The 22,085-nt window shown below is 43.3% G+C and overlaps 1 protein-coding gene across 1 annotated transcript in view; it reads left to right on the forward strand.

Annotated features, from left to right (window-relative positions):
• MYO5B (myosin VB) overlaps positions 1-22,085 on the forward strand; it is a gene marked incomplete at both ends in the record, with an annotated part of 152,693 nt that overhangs the window by 73,937 nt on the left and 56,671 nt on the right. Inside the window, 5 exons of the mRNA XM_080636966.1 lie at positions 3,609-3,731; positions 4,985-5,068; positions 10,178-10,327; positions 10,459-10,556; positions 15,004-15,090. Coding sequence (XP_080493092.1) covers positions 3,609-3,731; positions 4,985-5,068; positions 10,178-10,327; positions 10,459-10,556; positions 15,004-15,090 — 542 coding nt within the window. The remainder of the gene's footprint in view (positions 1-3,608; positions 3,732-4,984; positions 5,069-10,177; positions 10,328-10,458; positions 10,557-15,003; positions 15,091-22,085) is intronic.

The following is a 22,085-nucleotide window of genomic DNA, read 5'->3' on the forward strand; positions in this document are numbered from 1 at the left end:
GAACATGTCTCTGGAGCGTGGATGAAGCCCAGGCTCTCTTCAGGATTTAACATATAATGGAATAATAAGAAAAGAAATAAAATACAAACAGCTCTTACTGTGTTTTAGATGATTAGGTCAGATTTGACCTTTGTTGCTTTTATCCAGTTAATCGTCCTTCTGTTGGAGGTGATGATGGAGGGAATCTCACTCTTCAATCCACTCAATCCCAAATATCTCCTGAGCTGCGTGGTGGTCATGATGGGTTCTTGACCCTGGGATGTTTCTGATACAAAAGCAGTGGACTTGAGCCTGGGGGGCTGATGCTGGCTCAGCTGGGTAGGTTCAATTTAGGGGAGATTTGAGTTAGATATAAGGAAGAAATTCTTTAATGTGAGGGTGCTGAGGAGCTGGAACAGGGTGCCCAAAGAAGCTGTGGCTGCCTCATCTCTGGCAGTGTTCAAGGCCAGGTTGGACACAGGGGCTTGGAGCAAGCTGCTCTAGTGGAAGGTATCCCTGCCCATGGCAGGGGGTTGGAACTGGATGAGCTTTGAGATGCTCTTCCAACCCAAACCAATCTGGGGTTGTATGATTTCGGTTGCAGTAGCTCCTGGCAGCTCGCAGGACAGGAGACAACATCTGGAGATGGGAGGCGACACTGGCTGGGATTACACTGCCTGACCAATTTTACACAGTAATGGGCACAGGGGTGGTGAGGGTGCATGAGCAGAAGAGGTGACCTTGTGCAACTACCACTCTAAGGTTTTTCCCATTTAGAGATTTCTGTGCAATACTTGCAAATCAGTCGGTTTCTCTTCCGCATCCCCTAAAAAAGGTCTTGCACTAATGAGATAGTCTCTAAATAACTTTCCCAGCGGCCTTAAACTGCCAAGCCAATACCAAAAGCTGTTACAGTAGTACAGGTAATGGCCCTGTTAATTTTTATCCCGAGGACTTGGTCCCTATCAGGTTCTTCTCAGGCAGCTAAAAATACCCAGGCTGCACAATGGTGAGCAGGGAGTGGTGTGGGTATGGTGAAACCCCTCTTTCTGGGAGGCAGGAGGATGCCTTTGAAGTCCATCTCTCAAATAGGCATCTGGCAGCTCATGTAGCTGTGGTACTCTTGCTCTGCACCTCCAGCTTGGTCTTGAGCAGTACACAGCTAATGATAGCACCAGAAAGGATGTTTTTTACATATAAATGTGAACTACAACTGATGAAAAGAAACCCATCTGCCTTTATAAAATGTCATAAACATACACGTCTATTGCATAACAATTCTGTACAACAGAACTGCATTGAATTGCATAGAATTAGAATAATTGAATTGCATAACTAAATGCCTTTTAATGTTTATATATAGTCTTGTGTTATTTTTATGTGTATCCATAACCGGCTACACTTAGAACTGTCAAATATAAATACATCTGTGATAACATGGCTTGCAGGAGTGGCTGCTTCATTTAATTCAGCCATTTCTTCCGTTTAACAGGAGTGGGAGATGCTTGTTACTGTGTCCAGAACCCTTCTGGTGTGCTTTGGTTTGCTGTCATGAAATCAAAGGCTGTTGCAAAGCAGCATTAAAAATTACTTCTCATCTGTCTCAAGTTTTCCTTCTTACTGTTTGCTGCCCCTGTTTCCTATGTCACTTCTCATATAAAGGTCTATGTAAAGACCTGATGGATGATCCAGAGCTTTCCCTGACACTGCACAATTATTCTGTGGTTTCCAGGCTTTGTCATATCTAATTTTAAATATTGCCTAACAGTTTTCTTTTGACTCTTCTCTTTTTCTAACCTAAATAATCCAGTCAGCCATTTTTTGTTAAAGATTATGTGCGCCTGTGTGTGCAACCGTTGCTCTCCTGTTGACGGTGATGGTGAGTCCACCAGTCTGTGCCTTCTGCTGTGGATGGAGAGATGCAGACAAACTCCTTTATCTGTGGTCGTTACCCCTCAACTGCAACAATTTCTCTCCTTGTTTCCCTCAGTTTTCAAGAATTTTGCTTTGTGGCAAACTGGTTGCGCTGGAAAAGTACAAAATAACAGTTATTTACAGCAAAGCTGCTTTCCCCAAATACCTTTATGTTCTTTTGGAAAGCTCTGGGGGTTTTGGCTGGTTAGCAGAGAGGGACAGAAATATACCCTAAAAAAAAAAAAAAGTCTTTATGGGAAGTGTAATCATAAGGGTATCAAAAGTTACAATATGTTGTTATAGAATCAACGAATCGCAGACTGGTTTGGGTTGGAAGGGACCTTAAAGCTCATCCAGTTCCAACTCCACGTCACTAGACCAGGACTAGCTCCAAGCCCCGTCCAACCTGGCTTTGAAAACTGGCAGGGATGGGGCAACTCCTTCCAGTCAAGACTACTCAGTCCTGCTTTTCCTTAGACACTGCTAGAAAGTGTCCAAAATGCAACATTCAAACTGTCCCCATACTACAACACGGGACATGGGAAAGCCGCCTCACTTTCCTCCCCAACAACTTTTTATTTATCTTTGCTTCAAAGTGAAGAAACAAGATCCTAACTGTAAAAATGTATCTGGACTTCCCCTTGTCCTGTCCCTACAGGCCCTTGTCCCAAGCCCCTCTCCAGGTTTCCTGCAGCCCCTTTAGGCACTGGAGCTGCTCTCAGGTCTCCCCTTCAGGAGCCTTCTCTTCTCCAGGCTGCCCCAGCCCAGCTCTCTCAGCCTGGCTCCAGAGCAGAGCTGCTCCAACCCTCGCAGCATCTCCATGGCCTCCTCTGATGCTATACAGCTGTATGAACTTAAAAAATAATAGAACAAACTCAAGTGATTATTGTGTCTCCACTCCACTATCTTGCATTAACTGAAGAAGTTTACCGTTATTTAGTGGGTAAAACCTGCAGGTGCTGACTAGGCACATGAGCTCAAACCCTACTTATAATTGCTGATTTATGAAAAGTAATTCATTTCCTTGCTGAACAATTAATGCCAACGCTATGTGCAGCTGAGGCGAAGGCATCCAGTGTTTGGGACACAAAAGACCTCCCAAGCCTCCTAAGAGAAAGAAGTTTCTTAAGAATAATAATTTTGTTATTATTTCTAATATTTTAAAATTATAATTTTGTTATCATTATTTTTAATGAAATAAAAGACAACCTCTTGTGTGTCATCTCAAGTGGCCATTTGTGAAACTATTTGGTCACCAAAAATGGCGTTAAAAAAGTATTATTACTGCCTGAGCAATTAGTGTAAATTAATTGCAAAAACACTTCTTTAATTTTTTCTTTTCTTTATTTCCCTTTTCCCCCTCAAAAGAGCTATTCTGGCTGTTGAAGCAGAGCCAGCATTTGGGCGGTTTTCACTGGAAATGAAATTTTACTGTGTTTATCAAGAACTCCATGGTCTTGGTACTTGGACTTGATCTTACAGGTCTTTTCAAACCAACCTGAACTCTTCCGTGATTCTATTCTATGATTTTAAGAAGATACATGAAAATAAAATAGCTCATGATCTGAGTGCTGGCGGATGGACTTTGTTTCTCAAATATTCCTGTAGCCCACATGGACTACATGCTGCTCTCAAGAAGGGTTCTTCAAAAATCTCCCTGCACCTCCTCTGCATTCCTGACCATGACTTTTTTGGTCTATTTTCTCCCTATTCAGGTTCCCAAAGGCACTGACCAGAACTGGACTCAGAAGCTGTATGACCGGCACACCAACAGCCAGCACTTCCAGAAGCCCCGGATGTCCAACACCTCCTTCATCGTCCTGCACTTTGCTGATAAGGTAACCGGGTGCATGTCGTGTGTGCTGGGATGTGAATGCAGAAATGGGAAATGAATGGATGAGAAGAAGGAGCCTTGTGAAGGAAAATTAGTCTGTAGCACCAGTGAGCTGCTTCTTGGTGATAGGGATGCCTGGCTGGCAGTAATCTCGGTTCGGTGCTCAAATCTAGATCAGCTTGGAGGACTTCAGGCTCCAAACTATTGCACTAAGCTTTAAACAGTGCTTTCTAGAGGAGAGAAAAATCCTCTTTCTCAAAGCTACAACAAAATGGATTTCTGTAAGGGCAGCTTGATGAAAGTGTATTGGAAAAGTGAATTACTTTTGAAGAGCAGGAGCTGCAAGCATCAGCAAGGCATGGTGGGCAGGAGTGCATGAGAGGTGGCTCTGGGCTGATCCCACCTTTCTGAGCAACAAGATGCTAGTTGTAGGACTCTAAATCCCAGTATCTGGTGCTGTAGCATCTTGTCCATGGGCTCCAGCTTCATTGAATCCCTGATGTGACAAGCGTCCTTCACAGCAAATAATCTTAAAAGGTCGCAGTTATCCAGAACACATTTGTTAGAAAGGGAAACATAAAAACAACCTGGGGATGTGTTCAAGGAGCCAAATGATATGCAGGGGTTGTGATCTGTACAGGGGCTTCTAACCACGTCTGCTCTGAATGCAAGCAGCACTTTTCACTGCAAAGGTCAATACGTTTCCTTAAGCATGTGATTTTGCACATGTATTGTTCATAAGCAATATTTCTTTGCAAGTTTTCCCCTTTTTTTCTTTTTTTGTGTGTGCTTGTCAGTTATTTTAGTCAACTTTGAAGGTAAAAAGTGAAACAAGATTTTCTTATGTCCTTTCTAAATCCTTCGTTTGCATCCCAACCCTCAGCAATTTCAGAAACAAGAGACATAGCCAGGGCATTTTTTTATATTTATTGATCAGCTTACAAGGCATTCAGGAGTGAACAAAAGAGCATGTAGAGGTATTGATAATCTTTGCATTTTCACTCCTGGTTACCATGGAAGTGTGGTTGGGTCCCATATAGAGCAGTCTAATGACTAAGGAACAGTCTGTGAGGAGTTTGCTTTCATTTAGGTTCACTTTCTTTGATAAAGAGTGACCTTTAAATTCCAGTTGGTCCCCCTTCTTTCTGTCTTCCAGGTCTTTCAGGTTAGCTCCTGACAGTAGGGGAGCAGTTATAGGTACTTGTCCTTGTGTGGCTGGGCTTTAACCTCTGGGCTTTTTCCTTTGTCTTCTGCTAGGTGGAATACCAGAGTGAGGGATTTCTGGAGAAGAACAGGGACACTGTGTATGAGGAACAGATCAACATCCTGAAAGCCAGCAAGGTAAAAGGCACAAGTTGGGGTAGTGGTCCTGGTTGGAGCTAAATTGATGCTGCTTCTTTCCAGTGCATAGGCTTCATGCATTCCTTCCCATGCCATGTCACGGCATGCTGTGTATGCGAACACATAGGTACCTCCAGCCACTAACAGCTGCACACGAGGCAAAGGAGTGGGGTGTGGAGGAGTGAGGGGAGGGAGCTGGGGGCTGTGGTTGTACCCAGATGTGGATGTGCATGGTCCTCTGCTCTCCTACACCTTGTTGGATGTGATGTGTTGGTATGCTGTCAGGATGCATCACATGAATCTTTTCCGGACCTCCTGATCCTCTTCTTTTTTGGTCAGGGATAAAACTATGAACAGCTAGTTTTGGGGCATAGTAAATTCAACTTAACTCTTACCCAGAGCTTCCCACCCAATACCTTGCACTGAAGGTGTTCTTGGATTAAAAGCCATGTCAGCAGTGTAGTTTGTATATTGTGGGTAGTGTTGCTGACCCTACCAACCTTCTGTATGAAAATGGCTGTTCCCCTTAGCTGTAGTCCATCATCCTTGGCCCCGTGACTTTTAGTTATTTTAATAATTAGTATGCAAAAATGGGGTTAATATACAATGATGGAAATCCAGTGCAACTCCTAGACATTCCAGCTGCTGTACAGCATTTTACACTGCTGCCAATACATAATATTAACAAATTAACACATTGATGGTCACGCTTGCTGTCACTCTTGTATTATAAGATTTTGTGTTATGTACTTTTCCTCTCCTGAGTATCGTACAAGCAGTCAACACATTGTGCATCAGGTACCAAACAAGATGTATCGACTGACCTATTGAAAACCAGCTGTCTTGGTGGAAGAGCTTTTTGGCACATGGGGTTTAAAGTCTCCCTTAGTCCTGAGGGCCGTGAGCTCTGCAGACTGTTGGAAGCAGAAAAGCAGAAGCTGCGGGGCTTTGCAGGCTTTGGTATGGGTTATGCCTGCAGTAAATGAGCCCTTGGCAAGTGGGCTTCAAGCTGAAGACTATACAGTTGCATGTATGAACACAGCAGATTTTATGCTGGCTTCTACTACTGCACTGTCCTTTGCCATGGGCGCTTGGGTGTTCTGTCTGCGCTTGGGTGGGTTGGCTTAAAAGCGTCAAAGACTGACATCTGAGATTTTAACAACAAGTCCTTGTTGTTTAAAACCAGACCAGAAGTTCCTTCCTGCTACCTTGAGTCTTTAATTTTCAGTTAATGAGCTGAGACTTAAAACGGCCTTAACCCTTAAGGAGTTAGTATGAAAACCAGCCCTGCAAAATCCAACACTCCATCCAGCAGCCAAAATTGAGACTGCATGACTCTGGGCGCCTTTATTTCCACCAGACCTTATGTGTGGTGTAGCAAAGGAATATATCTGCTTTTCTCCAAACCATCTCAAAGCTTCCCCACCATGGGCCACTTCACTAACTTGCATTACCTTTTTTTTTTTTCATTACAAATTTTGAATCTCCCCCTGCATGCTACAGCAGATGTGTCTTGCATTCAGATATCTCTTTTTTATGCCACCCTCCCTTGGGTTTAGTGCTGGCTGTGACCTTCCAAATGCCACCATAAATGAATGTGATGAGGGGAGATGTAGGAAGTATTATTTTTAGGGGCATTTTAAGCAGGAATTTGTTCCTGGCCAAGGTAAGAGAGATGAAAATGGGAAATGAGTTGAGTGTCATCAGTGGCTTGCCCTGCATCTCAGCAGTGAATTCATATGAAGATGGCAAGAGGTGCAATATTCTCACCTGTGGGGGTAGTTGTGAGTCTAATAACTGTGAAGCTGGGCTTTAATAATGCCCAAATCAAGAGCTCTTTGTGTTCAGGAAGCTTCCAGTTCCCCCAGGGTGAAAACTGGGCATGATTAGAGCTTATTAAAAACACCAGGTAACCTGCAGGAATAATTGATGCTGTATAATGAATTATTTAGCAAGTGCTGAACTTGCTGTTGGAGGTAGTGCGGCAGAGTGGGCAGTGATAGGATTTTCTGTTAGGCTTCTCCCCATAGATGTAACTCACTGGAGTAGTGGGTTGCAGAGTGGTGGGGATGGTGCCACCTGTAACTTCTTGCTCAAAGTAAATAAATGCATAAATAAAAGCTGAAATTGTTGTTTCTCTTATGTAGGGACCCTAATACAATAACAGGGTAGACTGGGCTTTGGTTCAATAGCAAAAACCTCAAAACCCGGCTCCTTGCCTCTGGTTTGCTTGACCTAAAAAGCCATTAACGTGTATGCCTCAGGACCAAAGGTTTGGGTTTACCTGGCCTGCAAACTAAGCTAATGCGCCTTGGGATAAGGTGTTAGGACCTTGTGAATGTACAGGGGTGGCTCTGTAGGTGACACCAGCATCTCCACTGTGATCCAGCCTAGAACACTCTCAAATACACTTGGCTCTGATAACATTTGGGTGATAGCCTGACAAACTATCTGCCTGTGAGGCATTTCTTTAGCGACATGGGAGCAGTGGCTGTTGTCAGCCTGAGCTGATGCTGTGCCTTACTTCCAGGGAGGAAGAGCAATGCTTCTTGTGGTAGGAGCATCGCCACTCTCCGTGTTCAAAGCTTCCAAAACCTGATCCTCTGCTCTTGCTTTCTCTAGCTCTGGTGGCTGGTGGATTAAATTATCCTAATTGTTTTGCTTCTCACCTGCCATGTGCTCTCCATCAATATAAACAGATAGATATGTTTGTTTTCTTTGTCTGTAAAAAGCAACCTGGTTTCTCTGAACCAAAACTAGCAGCAGTGTCAGCGCTGAGTCTGCTGCTCAGATGTGCCAGTTGGACTAAAATTTAAGTTTGTGCTGCAAAAGGCTGTGCCATGAGGACTTCATCCTGTACTCAGGATCAGGCCTGCGTGCAGTATTCACTGCATTCTTCTTTATATTCCCACTAAAGTGATACACAGGGCAAGGGGGAACACTCAATTTAACAAGTCAAGGACTTAAACACTTCTCTCAGCAAGTGCATCATTGAAGCAGCACTCCCACCAAGGCAGAATTGCCTTCTGCTAATTAGAATGCAGTTACTGCCATCAACAAGGTGCTGAAAGGGACTTTATGAAGAAGCCAATTAGTTTTGTTAGTGCTGGTCAGCTAAAACAGTTGAGAGTTGATGTTCTTTGAATTAAGGAAACTGATTTGAATACTGACTGAAAGCATACAGGCATGCTGTGAAGTTATTATGTCCCAGTTCGCTTTAATTACAAGTAAGTGAACCAATGGTTCTGACTCTTACAGCTGGGAAAAAGGAATCTGTCCTTGCTTATCGCCCACCATCTGTGGAATAAGCGCTGGGCTGCTGAAGACCATCCCAGTTACACCATTTTTTTGCATTACACAAGCTGAAAGCTCACTTCTGAGGTTCTTTTTTGAGTGTTTGTGCAGGAGCAAGCAGTGCTGTTATGAATAGCAGGTGAACGAAGGGGTTGATGGCATGCCCAGCTGTGTATTGAGAAGATATTTTGAAACCCGAAATTATAGCTGAAGATTTTACTGCTTTGTCAAGCATGAGATAGTAAAGTGGAGCCTGTGCTGGAGATCTTCCAGCGTCAAGCACTTTGCCATCCAGGCATCCTGTGTTTGAAGGAGTCAAAGACAGTGACATGTCATTGAAATACAGCTGTGAGGGTAGCTTTTTTGGGAGGAGGATACAGGGTTAGGAAAAGAAGGTTTGAACCTTAATTCTGGTAGGATGTGAGTGAGCTGCATAGATAAAAATACAAATAGTGAGTATGAAGGAGAACCTGAGCAGGTGCCATCCTGGAGCTTGCGAGCAGTTAGCTAATGTAATGCAGAGTTTCCTTTCCACAGTGGTATTTAGGCTGCCATGCTAGCAAGTTGTGTGAACAGCTTGTGAGACTGGAGCTGGAAATGTTCCTGTCTTAGTCCAGGGATGTGGCAGGGAGCCAGGCATCCTTTTATAGCACAGGGATGTTTGTTAATGTCTACATAGTGTGAAACCCCTGCTTTCTTCTCAGGATCTGAATGGAAATACAACTAAGTTTGGCTTTTAGATGAGTCTGGGATGGAGGCAAGAGCACTGTGCAGCGAGCTGCTGCCTTGTGCCAGTGTTTTTGTGTGGACAAGTGAAGCGTGATGCTGATGCCTTCTCCCATGCTCCAGAGAGGGCATTGCTGGTGGTGTGTGTGGCGCTGAGGCAGCATCACGGGTGCTTTGGCAGTGGCACCAGGCTGGAGCCCAGCTCAGCTTTGTGACAAGTGAAATCCCACCTGGTGACAGTGGTTTTTCTTGAAAAACATTCTTTTATTGAAGAATTTACTGTTTGGGTGTAAGTTCAGCTTGCGGGAGCTTGGCAGGAGCGTGGGTGCACAACTGGATCCAGGATGTGAAAATTTAACATCCTTGCTAAACAGATCCGGTTGTGACTTACTTAGTATAGCAGTTCCCCTCAAAACCCAAACAGCACTAACTGCATTTGCCAGCTCACCTGTTCTCCCATTCATGAAGCGGAAATGTTGCTGCTGGCTTGCCAGAAATCCCAGACTTCAGGGATCTGAGGAGCTAAATGCAGTGATTCCAGGGCTGCAGAATAGCGGTCCTGCTGTCGCCTTGCTCATTCATGCTGAATGCAGGTGATTAGTGAGGAAGTGCTGAGTCTCTTGATTGTTTGGAAAAGCAAGAAGGCTTCTGAGGTTGTGGTGGGAGCAGGCTCCTGCCTGTCTCCATGTAGAGACCCCATTGCAGGGACATGTGTCCCTCTTGGGGTCAGGACGGTATGACTGCTTTGAAACAAAGCCTGGGAACAACCATCACCTCACATTCAGGAGGCTTTGTACCTTCAGCAACACTTCAGCAATCCAGCCTTGCAGCTAGCCATCCTCTTTTTACTTCCTTTTTTCTTGTTTGATTTAATGTGCACCTTTCAAGGTTTGATGAACTACAAAACAGAATGGCCCATGTCCCTGCTAATGTGGTTTATGTGGAAAATGCTTCTTGCTTTCAATTTACTGCTCTTTATCCTCTTCCTGATTTAAAGTGAATAAAAAATGACTGGAGCAGTGGATCTTGGGTGGGTTCATTCAAGAAAGAACAGGACCAGAGATGCTCAAACATTGTCTTTTGTTTTAGTGTCAGATGGTAGCAGACTTATTCCAAGATGAGAGGGATGCTGCATCCATCACTACTGTGGGAAAGAGAACATCCAAAATCAGTGTCCGTTCCGCCAGACCAGCCATCAAAGCTGCCAATAAGGAACACAAGAAAACCGTGGGGCACCAGGTAATGTATGATTTGAATGGGTCAGTTGATGGCAGGGAAATGAGGGAATCCAGATACATCATTGCAATGAAGATCTTACTTCTTCAGTTTGAAGCAGAGATAAATAAAAAGCTGTTGGTTTTATCTTTCAGTTCCGCAACTCATTGCATTTGCTCATGGAGACCCTGAATGCCACCACCCCACACTACGTGCGCTGCATCAAGCCCAACGATGAGAAGCTCTCCTTCAAGTAAGTGGACTTCTAGATGAGCAAATGTGTTCAGCATTATAGCAACAGAGTGTGCTTTGGACTTTTTCTCTTGCTAAAGAGATTTTTCCCCTTGTAACATTGTTCCTGTAACTAGAAGGCCCTTTGAGATTGCTGGAGTCACTTCTCTTTGGTTTCATTTGTGTCCCTGAAACGAAAACTAATGCAGGTCCTACTAATTCGCAGATACACTCTGCTAATACTGAGCATCCTTGCTTTGCAGTGGTAGGGTCTTTATAAAATTTCAACTTGGAATCACTTCAACTTACATAACTATGACTATTTAAACAGTGAAAAGCAAGCTAAAGAAATGAAAAAGTGGAGGTAAGTAGTATGCTTGCAAAATGGCTTGTAAAATGAATAGAAATGTCTTGGTACTTCGAAAATAAATGTGGAAAAAGTAAAGGTAAAGACCTGGCTTTATCAGCTTCAGGCAGGTTTCCAGTTGAGTGAACAGCTGAAGCAAACAGCCAGTCTTGGTCACTGTAGTTTAGAGATGTAAGGCAAGCTGTGGATGTTGTAAGCAAGTAGCTGTTAGCCTTGTTTGATGTCTTGATAATGTACTTGTACCCAATTTTGTTGCCTTTGACTCTAAAAAGGCTTGGCTGTTAGTGTGCAAGGGCCTTGTAGATGTTGTTGTGATGTTCTTTAAAGGCTCTGGCATAAACTGCAGGTGGTGACATTTAAGAAAGCAGAGTTATAATTGCAACCCATAAGCAGGGAGGCAGTGTTCTCCAGCTGATCCAGTGTAGTTTTAGTGCTCCTGGTGAGCATGCAGCTACCAGAGTGCAGAGATGGCTCTGACAGTATCTTGCAAAGGAGGGCAAAGCATCTGTAAATGGGTTTGCCCTTGGTCATGATATGCTAGTGGATATGTATGCCCCAGGAAGCTTCCCCAGCTTGACTCTTCTTCCCCTGCAAACAGAAAAGCAAGGAGTATTAATGGTTAGGAGACATTCCGGAACTAACTTACATTTAACTGATTTATCAGATGATTAGTTAACAGCTGTGGAGAAGGCTTTGTTGGCTGTCTGGGGCAGAAGTTTCTGTGAGGTTTTTTTTATCTATTTCAAGTACCATTTTGTAGGAACTGGAGATGCTTAAGGCCTCAATTGCTTGTTGCCTATAGCAGAGGCTGTCAATTTAAATGAAATTTTATGATTCTATGATTCTGTGAAATTCAGGATTGCACTTTGGTTTGGTTGCTTCCTTTAGATAAAGCACTAAAGTGTTTTCTAACTTTTCTGTAGTGAAGGTGTGGTAGATGCTTTTCATGTTGAAATGGCTTCACCTTCCCAAAGGGTATTTCCAAGATTCCATGTCCCTGCTTGGCTCTACTTTCAGCCCATCCATCTTCACTTCTTTGCCTTTAACTTTGCAGTTCAGTTTTCCATATGATGCTCAGGATACAGTTAATATGGTTTTATAAATGTGCAAGCTCCTGCTTGTCAAGATGCAATAATTACCTAAATTAAGTACTTCTAAGATGTTATGGGTAGCAAATACCATGAAGATAATTCTGCATGTCTCTGCTTGCAGTCTGGGTGATGCCTCAGTCCAATGTGGTGCTCCCAGTCTGGCAAATGTCTGAGTTGTCAAAGCGTGGGATGTTGGGAACAAAGGGCAAATCAAAACAGACACAAGAATGGTTGTGGAGGAGCAGCATGCAGGTGTCTGTGTAGCCAGCATCATTGCAGGAGTCACCTTGGGCTGGAAACAACAGGAGGATGCTTTTGGTTGAGCATCCCCATCTACAAACTGGAAGAAACTGGTTCAGATGTCTTGTGCGGGGATTTTTTCCGCAAGAGATTATTTCCCTCCTCACCCATCAGGAAATCTTGGTCAGTGTTGATCTTGCTGCCACTGGCTTGAGGAATTTGTATCCTTAACGTGGCTCAAATAGAGTCTGTTTGCTTATATGTAAAACTCAGGTCTGGAGAATAATGGGATGGCTGTAAAGGAGTCTGCATTTCAGAGGCACTTGTACTGAAAAATGCGCAGTGTCAGGAGGCATTAGTGAAATGAAGCATCAGTGGCACTGCTCTGGGTTAGCAGTGAAGTGGTATCTAGCAGCATGTAGAACACTCAGTGTTATGTTCATTGTTCATTGAAAGAACACAGACCTTTTCTCTTCCTAAAGCAACATTTTTCATCTTACAAGAACATTACATTTCATTACATTAAAATGAGATGTTTAGCCTGGAGAAGACAAGGGACCTAATAGCAGCCTTCCAGTATTTACAGGGGCTATCATACACTGGTGTGTGATGGTAGGACAGGAGTCAATGGCCACAAATTGACATGAGAGGTTCAGACTGGAGATGAGGAAACATTTTTTCTCTGTGGGGACAGTTTCTCAGTGGACTAGGCTGCCCATTGAGGTTGTGCAACCTCTATCTTTGGAGCTTTTCAGCCCTTGACTGGATAAAGCCCTGAGCTGTGGGCCTGCCCCAATAGCTGCCTCAGCTTTTGGACATCGGAGATAGATTGCACCCTGCATTGCTCTCACTCCTACTTTACATCTTGGTGCAAATGCCAGGTTTGTTTCTTAGGGAGATGAGAAGTGTAAGGCTTCCAGCCTGGAGGAAGCATTAGCATCACGCAATCATATTTGCTGTGTCTGACTGCAGGCTGCGCCTGAGGTTGATCCCTAATGAACAAGGCTTCAGAAAGAGATGTGTGAGGGGACTGCCTGACTTCAGCTTGTAATTTTGACAATTTTTCTTCCAAATTCTGTTTCAGGCAGGGTTCGTGATCTCTTACTTGGGTTTCCAAGCCAAAAGCAAACTGCCAGCTGCTTCTACTTCCCATGGCAAGGAAAAGGACTTCATAATAATGCATTTTTTGCCACTCTTATGCCCCTTATTTCACCCTAAGCCTGTAGCTGGAGTTGTTGCTAGAAAGAGCCCTGGCTTTCCATGCTGATAAATGACTGCAGTCACTCTTGTTCCTGCATTTCACCTGCACTCAGCAAGGCTTGACCATGTTGCAGAAAGTTCCCTTTGTGTACAGTGTAGATTTCCCTGGGATCTTCCAGGACTGAAGCTTGCCATCCATCTGCCAGTCCTGTTTATTACATATTGTTATGGAAATTGTTCCCTTGTGGATTCTTCCTTGAAGTGAGTGACAGTCAAGACTGATTTTCCATTCTGCATCGTGTTTGTGGTGTTGTAGTGAATAACTTGATGCAGACTTGACAGGTCCACGGAATTTAAAGATGCACAAAGCAGCAAGAGACTATTTCTTATGCTGCTTTTGCACAGCAGGGGCCAGACAGAATTATTCATGAAATCTTGACCTGCAATTGTAGAGGCTTTGGGCTTTCAGGAAGGGACAAGCAGGTACCCGAGAAGCTTTTGTTCCTCGCTTTGTTCTGGAGACCTAACACAGCTGTGGACATCTGCATCGTATGAGTCCAGGCTTGATCCAATGACCTCTTCCAGGGTCCAGTGTCTCAAGCTGAAGAGCTGGGACCTCTTTGTGCATTTGCTGTCAGGGGTGGAAGGAGGGAGAAGTGGTGGAAGACGCTGGTACCTGAACTTGTTCTGTGCAGAGATAGACTGATCTGAAAGTGGGTTCATGCCAGGAACCAGAGAGAGCACTGCACGAGTGTTCACCTGGAAGTTGGCATGAACATTTTCAGCACCTGATTTTCACAATCATCAATTGCTGATGGAAATGAGATGCCATTGTAAGGGGTAGTGCCAGCTAAAAAGAGGAGGGCAGACACCTGAGAGGAGAGATACCTTGAATATCCACACAATGCCTACCAAAGCCCCTTAGCCTGGAGCATGAGCACCACAGTTCTTGGTAAGCATAAAGGTCTCCAAATCCATGGGACTTGTTAATTACTAAGTTTTGTTATGGAATTTAATATATCAGATTTATTTTGCTGTTGCATTTGGTTTTTTTTTTCCCCTGGAAATACGTTATGGCCCTTATAGCTGTAAAAGTAATACTGTCCGGTTCATCAGGCAGCTTGTGGTGAGGTTGATACTTCCCTCCTTCGTTGTAGTTGTCTTGTTTCACATATGTGGGTAGATTACAAATGTAGAGACTAATTGCAACAGATTGTCATCTTGTCCCAGGAGCACCACTTGGCATTGGTAATAGGGCAATAGCAAGGTCTGCTGCACTTGAAAAGCACAGCATCTTGTGATGTGGAGGGGAAATGAATGACATTTGTGCAACCTGTTCCCAAAGCAAGGCAAGGGATTTGTGGTTATATTGAGGTTTTCAAGGGAATGGCTATGGACAAAAGCTATCCATGGATCTCCGTGTTTCTTCAGCCCCTATATTAATAACAAGAGCAGAGCTTTTTTCCACAAACTGGAACCTAATCCCTGTCTCCAAAAGAGTCGCTATCAGATGGGTTGATGGTATGGATTCCTTCTCATTTTGTTAATCTCTACCCTAAATATAATTGCAGGTTTGATTCAAAGAGAGTGGTGCAGCAGCTGAGAGCTTGTGGAGTGCTGGAGACCATCCGCATCAGTGCAGCTGGCTTCCCATCCAGGTACTGTGGTGGGAGTTCAGTGTGGTGGTGTGCTGCTGGTGTGCTTTCCTCAGCAAGTCCCTTATCTGGGGCAAGGAAGGGAGCACAAAACACCAGTGTTTTCAGGACAAACAGGGTTTATTTAGTTGGTTTATATCCAAGATAGATTCTTGCCTCTTTTCTTTTTTTTCGTGGGTTCCTCAAATGTAAGACATTCATTATCAAGCGATGAGCTGCAAAGTGAGGCTGCTGTAGGGTGTGTTCTTGAGTCCAGTGTTTCATCTGGTCCTTTCATTCCATGCTGTGGTGAAATCTCTGAAAATGCTGGTACATGGCAGATATAGGAATTCAGCTTTGATCCTATATGGAGGTGGGCAGGAAATATCAAAGCAACGGCTCTGTATCCTCTGCACCCCTTCTTCCCTGCTTGCCTGAAGCTCCCCATACAAAAGCTCCTTGCACTGTACAGTTTACTTTCCCTTCTTTCCCCCATACTGAAATAGTAATTTCAGCAAAAATAAAGGAATTTGATTATACTTACAGAGAAAGAAAATAGGGTTGTGAATTATTATCACAGACTTTCACACCGCACATCCGAAGCGTACTGGGCTTCAAACACATCTTAAAATGAAAGGTTATGAGTGGCGTGGCTCTTGCTGATTATGGTATGAAATTCAGAAGAGGTTTTTAGGGCCTCATAAATCAGAAAACATAAACTATAAATAAGCCCTGAAGATGACAAGGGCAAATAATTCTAAAAATGCATCAATTGCATTCTGGTGCCAAGCAGCTTTGTGTTAATGTCAGCATAGCCATCAGCCTCTTTTTATGGAACAAAGGAGTTATAAATATGCTCAGTAAAGAGTCGGCTAAGCGTGATGCTGAACGCCGTGAGAAACAACCTGTCCTGGATTTTGGGAAGGGGTGTGCTGCCTTATTGGTTACTCACATCTGCAAGGCAGCAAAGAGCCTCTAACAATTGATGGCAGCTTCTGCACGTTGGGATTAGGTGGCTCTGCTGCACTTAACCTCTGTTGGCCAGTGACCTCCATGGACAGGCAAAAACTGTGAGTTCAAAACCACCAAAACTGCTGAGCTCAACTTCAGGAAGGAAAAAAGAACAATCAGTTGTTCCACAGAACTGTTTTTTCTCTCCTCTGTCAGTACGGGAGGGTGGAAGAGGTATGTAGAGATTTGGGTTCTCTGTGGCTGGCTGGTCCTGTTAGGATACCCAGCACCACTCCATCTCTGAAGTCTTCAAGGCTTTTTGTGGAAGTAACTAATAAAAACTTGCTCTTAAATGACATGATCTCTAAACCACAGAGGGGAATTAAAAATCAGCCTGTGGGTTGGGTCTTTTATTATCTTCTTTGTTAAAGTAGCTGCAGGAACAAATCTGTCTGTCCTCTTGCAGTAAAAGACCTAAAGCAGTGAAACAGCCCTGGTTTCATTTGGAGGAGGCCACAGAAAGGCAGTTTTGTGCTCACTAAGCAACTAGTCAAGCTCCCAGGTGCAGTCTGGGCTCCTGGCTCTGCAGCAGTGCATCCCAGGGGAGAATTGAGGAGCTCTGCGTTGAGGGTTGTCCATGGCTTTTGCTGCTGGTCTTAGCATAGCTGCAGGGAGAACCTGTACCTCCCATTCATAATTTTCCTACAAACTTGCAGCCTTTTCCCACCTCTGCTCACTTAAATCTGTAGTTTAGGCCCTACAGCGCTAAAATTGATATATAATTAGTGACTGGGGAAAGGAAACAGATGGGAGAAACCACTGCAGCACTTGCAGGCCAGCCAAGACCTATTTATGACAAATAATTGACTGATGTGAAGCCCACTTCATCCTGAAAAGCTCAAAAGTGATGTTTTCAGCTCTGTTTGCTTGCTTTTGGTTATGAGGTCTTTGTCTCGAGATACTAAGAATACAGAACTCTTCTACCACTGTAACTCATCAGCTTTTGTCCTTCCTCCAGGGGGAAAAAAAAGGTACAAATAAGCTATTTCAGCTTTTCAGAATAATCTTCACTAGTTCAGTATTTGGGGTGCTTTAAGGACAGAGTTTTGGTTTTGGCTTTTTTTATGTTTCTGGAAGATAATTGCGTACAGGAACAGCTCTGTGCTAAATAAGATGCTCACTTTGGGTTCTGGTAGTGCTTCACCCTCCTTGGTCATAAAATTCCTGTCTTGGGAATCCAGGAGTTGGACAACATCATTGAAAGGTTCTGAATAATCTGTATATTTGAATTGCTTTTATAAACCAGCTTGACAAAAGCTGCTTCCACAGGATCTGATTTTGTGGGAAATGTAATAGATGTTTTACTTCTTCCTGCAGTTTTACATCCATGTGATATGTCTCAGTTTTCATCACAGTAAGCGTGGATTATTTTTTTCTCTTTCTTTATATTTTGAGGCTAAAACCAAAAAAGAGGGTAATTTCTTTAAATATTAACCCCGTGAGAAGGCTATACATTTAAACCACTTAGTAATAATGGAAAACTTAATCTTTGTGGGTTTTGCTTCCTTTGGGTGTAAGGAATTTGCCTTTAGGGCAACAGGGATTTTTCAGGATGTTTTATCTCCAGAGAAGTTTTATTACAGAAACAGGAAAAAATGTTTATTTTCATCCTGTAGTATTTACATGTAAATGTTTTCCAGCATACTGTCACAAGAGTAACTTCTGAGGGTGATGTGGCCTTGGGTCAGAGATCTCTGGATTAAGCCATCTTCTGCCTTTATTTCATGGTTCTCCATTGTGGTTGCTTTATGGGCTTAAGAATAGAACGTATTGAGGCCTCAATAATTTTTTTCTACCTGGTTCCTTTAAAAAGAGAAGTTTTAATGTGATTTGCAGTGTTCTTTAACCCCTGTAAATCATGGTATGCTCCCACTGAAAGACGAAGCCTTGCACTCCGCATGCTGGATATGCCTGGCTTTATTTTATCATTTCCATGATACGCTGCACTGTGCCTCTATCTCATGTAAATTGGAAATGTATCATTTGCTTTTGAAATGCTACACAGCAGTTAAGAAATGTATTTGTTAGCATGTACATAAATGACTGTGATGAATGGACTGTCTTAGATGCATAGATAGTAAATCTATCATCAACTTCTGTGGGTAAAGCATGGAAGATATCTTTGTGCTATGAAACCATTCATCATCCTTATAGAAAGTGGCTACATCGAGATTAGTCTGTAGAGAATTAATTGGTGCAGATCCCCATTAATAACAAAATACTCTTTTAAAACAAGTTTTTAACTTGCATTTTGTCAAAACTGCTTGCTGGTTTTTCTGGTTTCCAGTCAGTGGTACAATGACAGTGGTCTCCCAGCATGCCATCACTCTGCATAACATTGTCATTGCAGTCTCCCTGAAATACTCATTATTGTAGTTGTTATGTATGAAATTTACTGTTTAAGTACTCTTGGCATTTGGCTGCTTCCTCTGGTCGCTGGAGCTGGTTGTCAGACGCAGCATCTTTGTATCCATTCCGTATGAAATCACAGCTGCTAAACTCCATAAACATTAAACATTTACAACTGAAATGTATCATGAGCTTCCTTGGGTATAAAATCTTTTCTTTTATAATGTGCCTTTAGCTGTCATTTCAGGAAAACAAAACCTGTAAATGACTTTGGCTACCAGCAGTTGTGTTTGCTCACTCCCCCCACTCCCAACAGAGGTGCAATATGTAAATAGAGGGTGGGTTTTTTTTCCCCTCATTCTGCTCTTTGAATGTATTCCAGATAATTTCAAGCCATGCCAGCCTGCATGTTTTAGAGCTAATTGAAAGGCAAATCTGGTCTGCTGCAGTAAACAAGGCAAGAGAAATTTTCTTCCTGAACCACAGTTTCTAAAATTATTTCATGTCAGATCTTGGCTCAGATATTCAACCTGCTTGCCCCCAAACAGGCTTCAGCTCCTGTAGGAAGATCAATATAGTCCAGCTCCTTACTGCTTAAAATATTGATCCCTATGGAGCATGGTCCCACATGGTGCTGGCAGAATTTCTTACATGAAGGTGGGACTTGGGTGAAGGGGGATAATTAATTTATTTACCTTTAATATTTTGCATTCAGTTAATTTAGGCCACCGAAAGAAACCATATGATGGTTAAGTTATAAAAACTTCAAGCTCTTATTATACTGTTTTGCTCTTCAGTGCTGCTGAATTAACATTGCTGTAATCACCCTAAAACAATAGGTTGGAGATATTTTGGGCAGTTGCTCACTGACTGGAGAGATGCTTTTAAGAGGCTTCATCTTGGGAGTCAGAACTTCACTCCAGTTTCTTACCTGAGCCCTCCCTTTAATTATGAGGTTGCCATCAATCCAGCTGACTCTGCAGCACGAGGACTACTCTCAGGTTCATCTCCCCATGATTCTGGGCAGGAGCAGCCCCTTTGCTTTGCACCTGGCTGTAGTTTTGTGTGAAGCGTTCAAATATTGTTCTTCAAACCACAGATACAGGGGTTAATTTGTGGTGTGTTTTATGGGTTATTCTCTCTGCCTAATTCCTGTAGATGAAAAAGATATTGCTGGGTTGACCAATTCTCCCTCAAGCATTCTCCCTGCTGCTAAAGCCCAAGGAGGGTTGTGTTTTTCATAGGCATGTTATTTTCCTGTGTCCTTACATTGCTTTTATTGCCTCTTTCCTTTAGTGCCCTGTGCTGACTTCAAAGCAAAATTTTCATGTTTGAGGTCAGTTGTACTTGATCTCAGCCCTGAGACTATTATGTTTTTCCCTGGGAAAGTATGAGTAATATCCATCTATTTCTTCATACCTCCTTCCCAGTTCTGCAGGTACCAAAATCCTCCTGGTCACAGCTCTTTGCCTGTACCACCTGTCTGAATCTTATCACTTGATAATTATAAGGAATGGTATTTATTTAGTTGCTGTTGGTTTCCAGCTCTTAGCAATGAGGTGTACAGTGCTGTGCACTGTGTGGCAGCATTCTGAAAGCATGATATCTGCTTGTAATTTAATACCTGTCAACAAGTCAAACTGAGGTATAACCTTCCCATAATCTCTCCTGACCTGCTAAGCTGTGCAGTAACATGGCAGATCTTTTATCTCGTGCTGGGAATTGCTTTGTGGTCTAGCAGGAGGGAGAGAAATTTTCTCTTTTTTCCTTTTCTGAGATGTTGAATCTTAAAGAAAAGACACGTGTGCAGAAAAATTAAAAGGTCCGTGTTCACTAAAGCATGGAGCTTTGGTATCTCTGCACCAGAGAGATCTCCTATGTAGGGTTGTGGGATCATGTTTGTTTCTCTCAAAGCACATAGTTGTAAGGGAATTTTACACTGCTTTGGGCCCGAAGTGGTTTAACCAGGCATGTTACATTAAACCTGAGTGCTTTGATTGTTCCATTCTCTGGGGGCAGATCCTGTAATGGCACCTATGAATGCCTGCAGCTTTCTTTTGCTGTGAACTGGGACTGCAGGTATTCCAATGTAACTCCTGATGGACCAGCTGAGCCCCATCGCGGCACAGCTTTTGTCTTGATATTCTGTGGCCAATATTACAAGCAGTGTGATCTCAGGAGTGTCATCTCCTGCTAAATCAGTGAGGCTGGTGAGAGCAGCCTCGCTGCAGCAAGGGTGAAATGTGCCATAGAGGTGTAGCATTGGGCTGTGAACCTCTGGGTGATGTGGATAGAGGACTACAGGTGCCACCAGCCTGGCAAAACACCCTGGCAGCAATCAGTAAGCACATTTCCTGCTGCTTCCAATATCCTGTGTGAGATTTAACTCCTAACAAGTGAATTAGTTACACTACAGATGGAAGATTTTTTTTTACCACCTTGTGAAATGTAAAAGACAGGCTCTGAAGAAAGACCTTTGCGTACAGTGACTTATGATCTATTGTCAAGGAATTTCTGCAGGTGTCTGACTCTTGTTGGAAAGCAGTTGCAGGGTCTCTGTGTCTGTCTTGGTGCAGGAATGTGATGAATTTTCCTACTTTCTGCCCAGCTTGGACCCGTGCCCTCAGTTACACGTGTTGCCTCTTCTCCACTTGCTCTTTGCTGGAGGAGCCTAGGTGGCACCTGCAGGATCGTTTTGGCCTCTGAATAGCAGCATTTGATAATACCAGCCCTGGAACTGACTCTGGCAGCTTAACAGCAGTACTCCCTCCTTCCCTTTTCTCCCTTTCCAAGCTCTCCCTGGCTTGAGAAATACCAAAGCCAGGCAGGAGGTCTCCAGCATCGTGTGCTGGACTGTGTGCCTCGGGCATTGCATGCTCTGCTTCTCCTATAGGGTTTGATTTGAAACTGCTGAAGCCTCAGATGTGCTGAAAGTGAAAATGGGTTTTATTCACACAAAACAAAAGGATTTAGGTGTGGGTACAAAATGGGAACTGTAATTATAAAACAAAAACATCTAGAAAGCAAAGAGACAGCAAGTTTATGCATAAACCCTACATGACACAAGCCTGCAGTCTTGCTTGTACCTCACCCCAGTGAGAGCCCCCATAGCAGGTGTCTTTGGGGTTTTTTTCAAGTGATAATCCAGTACTTTTGGTTATTTGAGGGTGGGCAGCCTTGGCTGTTCAGCCTCTGAGCTAGTCCGTGTAGACTGGTATGGGATCATCGCAAAATCTGGGCAATTCAGAGCTAATCTGCCCATGGGCAGTCCTCTCATCACAATTTCCTTCTTGCTTCTGTCTCTACGAACCCTCCATCTTATCTTTTGCTTCAAGTGCGATGCTAAGGACTCTATATTTTTGCCATTCCCATATTCTTTGCAAATGGTGTCCTGGTTGCAGTGTGTCCATGAAGGAACTGTGAGGCACTTGGGCACTTTCCAATCCTTAGCAGTCCATTTATTTTTTTATTTATTTGCCTTTCACCCTTCGTTCTCTTTGTAAACATTTTCTTCCACTCTTTAAATTAGAATATTGCTTTTAATTAAAGCTGCATTCCTGTCCTTGTGCATTTTCTGAACTGATCTGAAACGGTGTTGGTCGTGTATTTTGAAGTACACATTAAATTTCTGGTATGCCTATCTTACCAAATATCCTAGC

Source organism: Psittacula echo, assembly GCF_963264785.1.
Source record: "Psittacula echo genome assembly, chromosome: Z".
In the NCBI taxonomy this organism is placed as follows: domain Eukaryota; kingdom Metazoa; phylum Chordata; class Aves; order Psittaciformes; family Psittacidae; genus Psittacula; species Psittacula echo.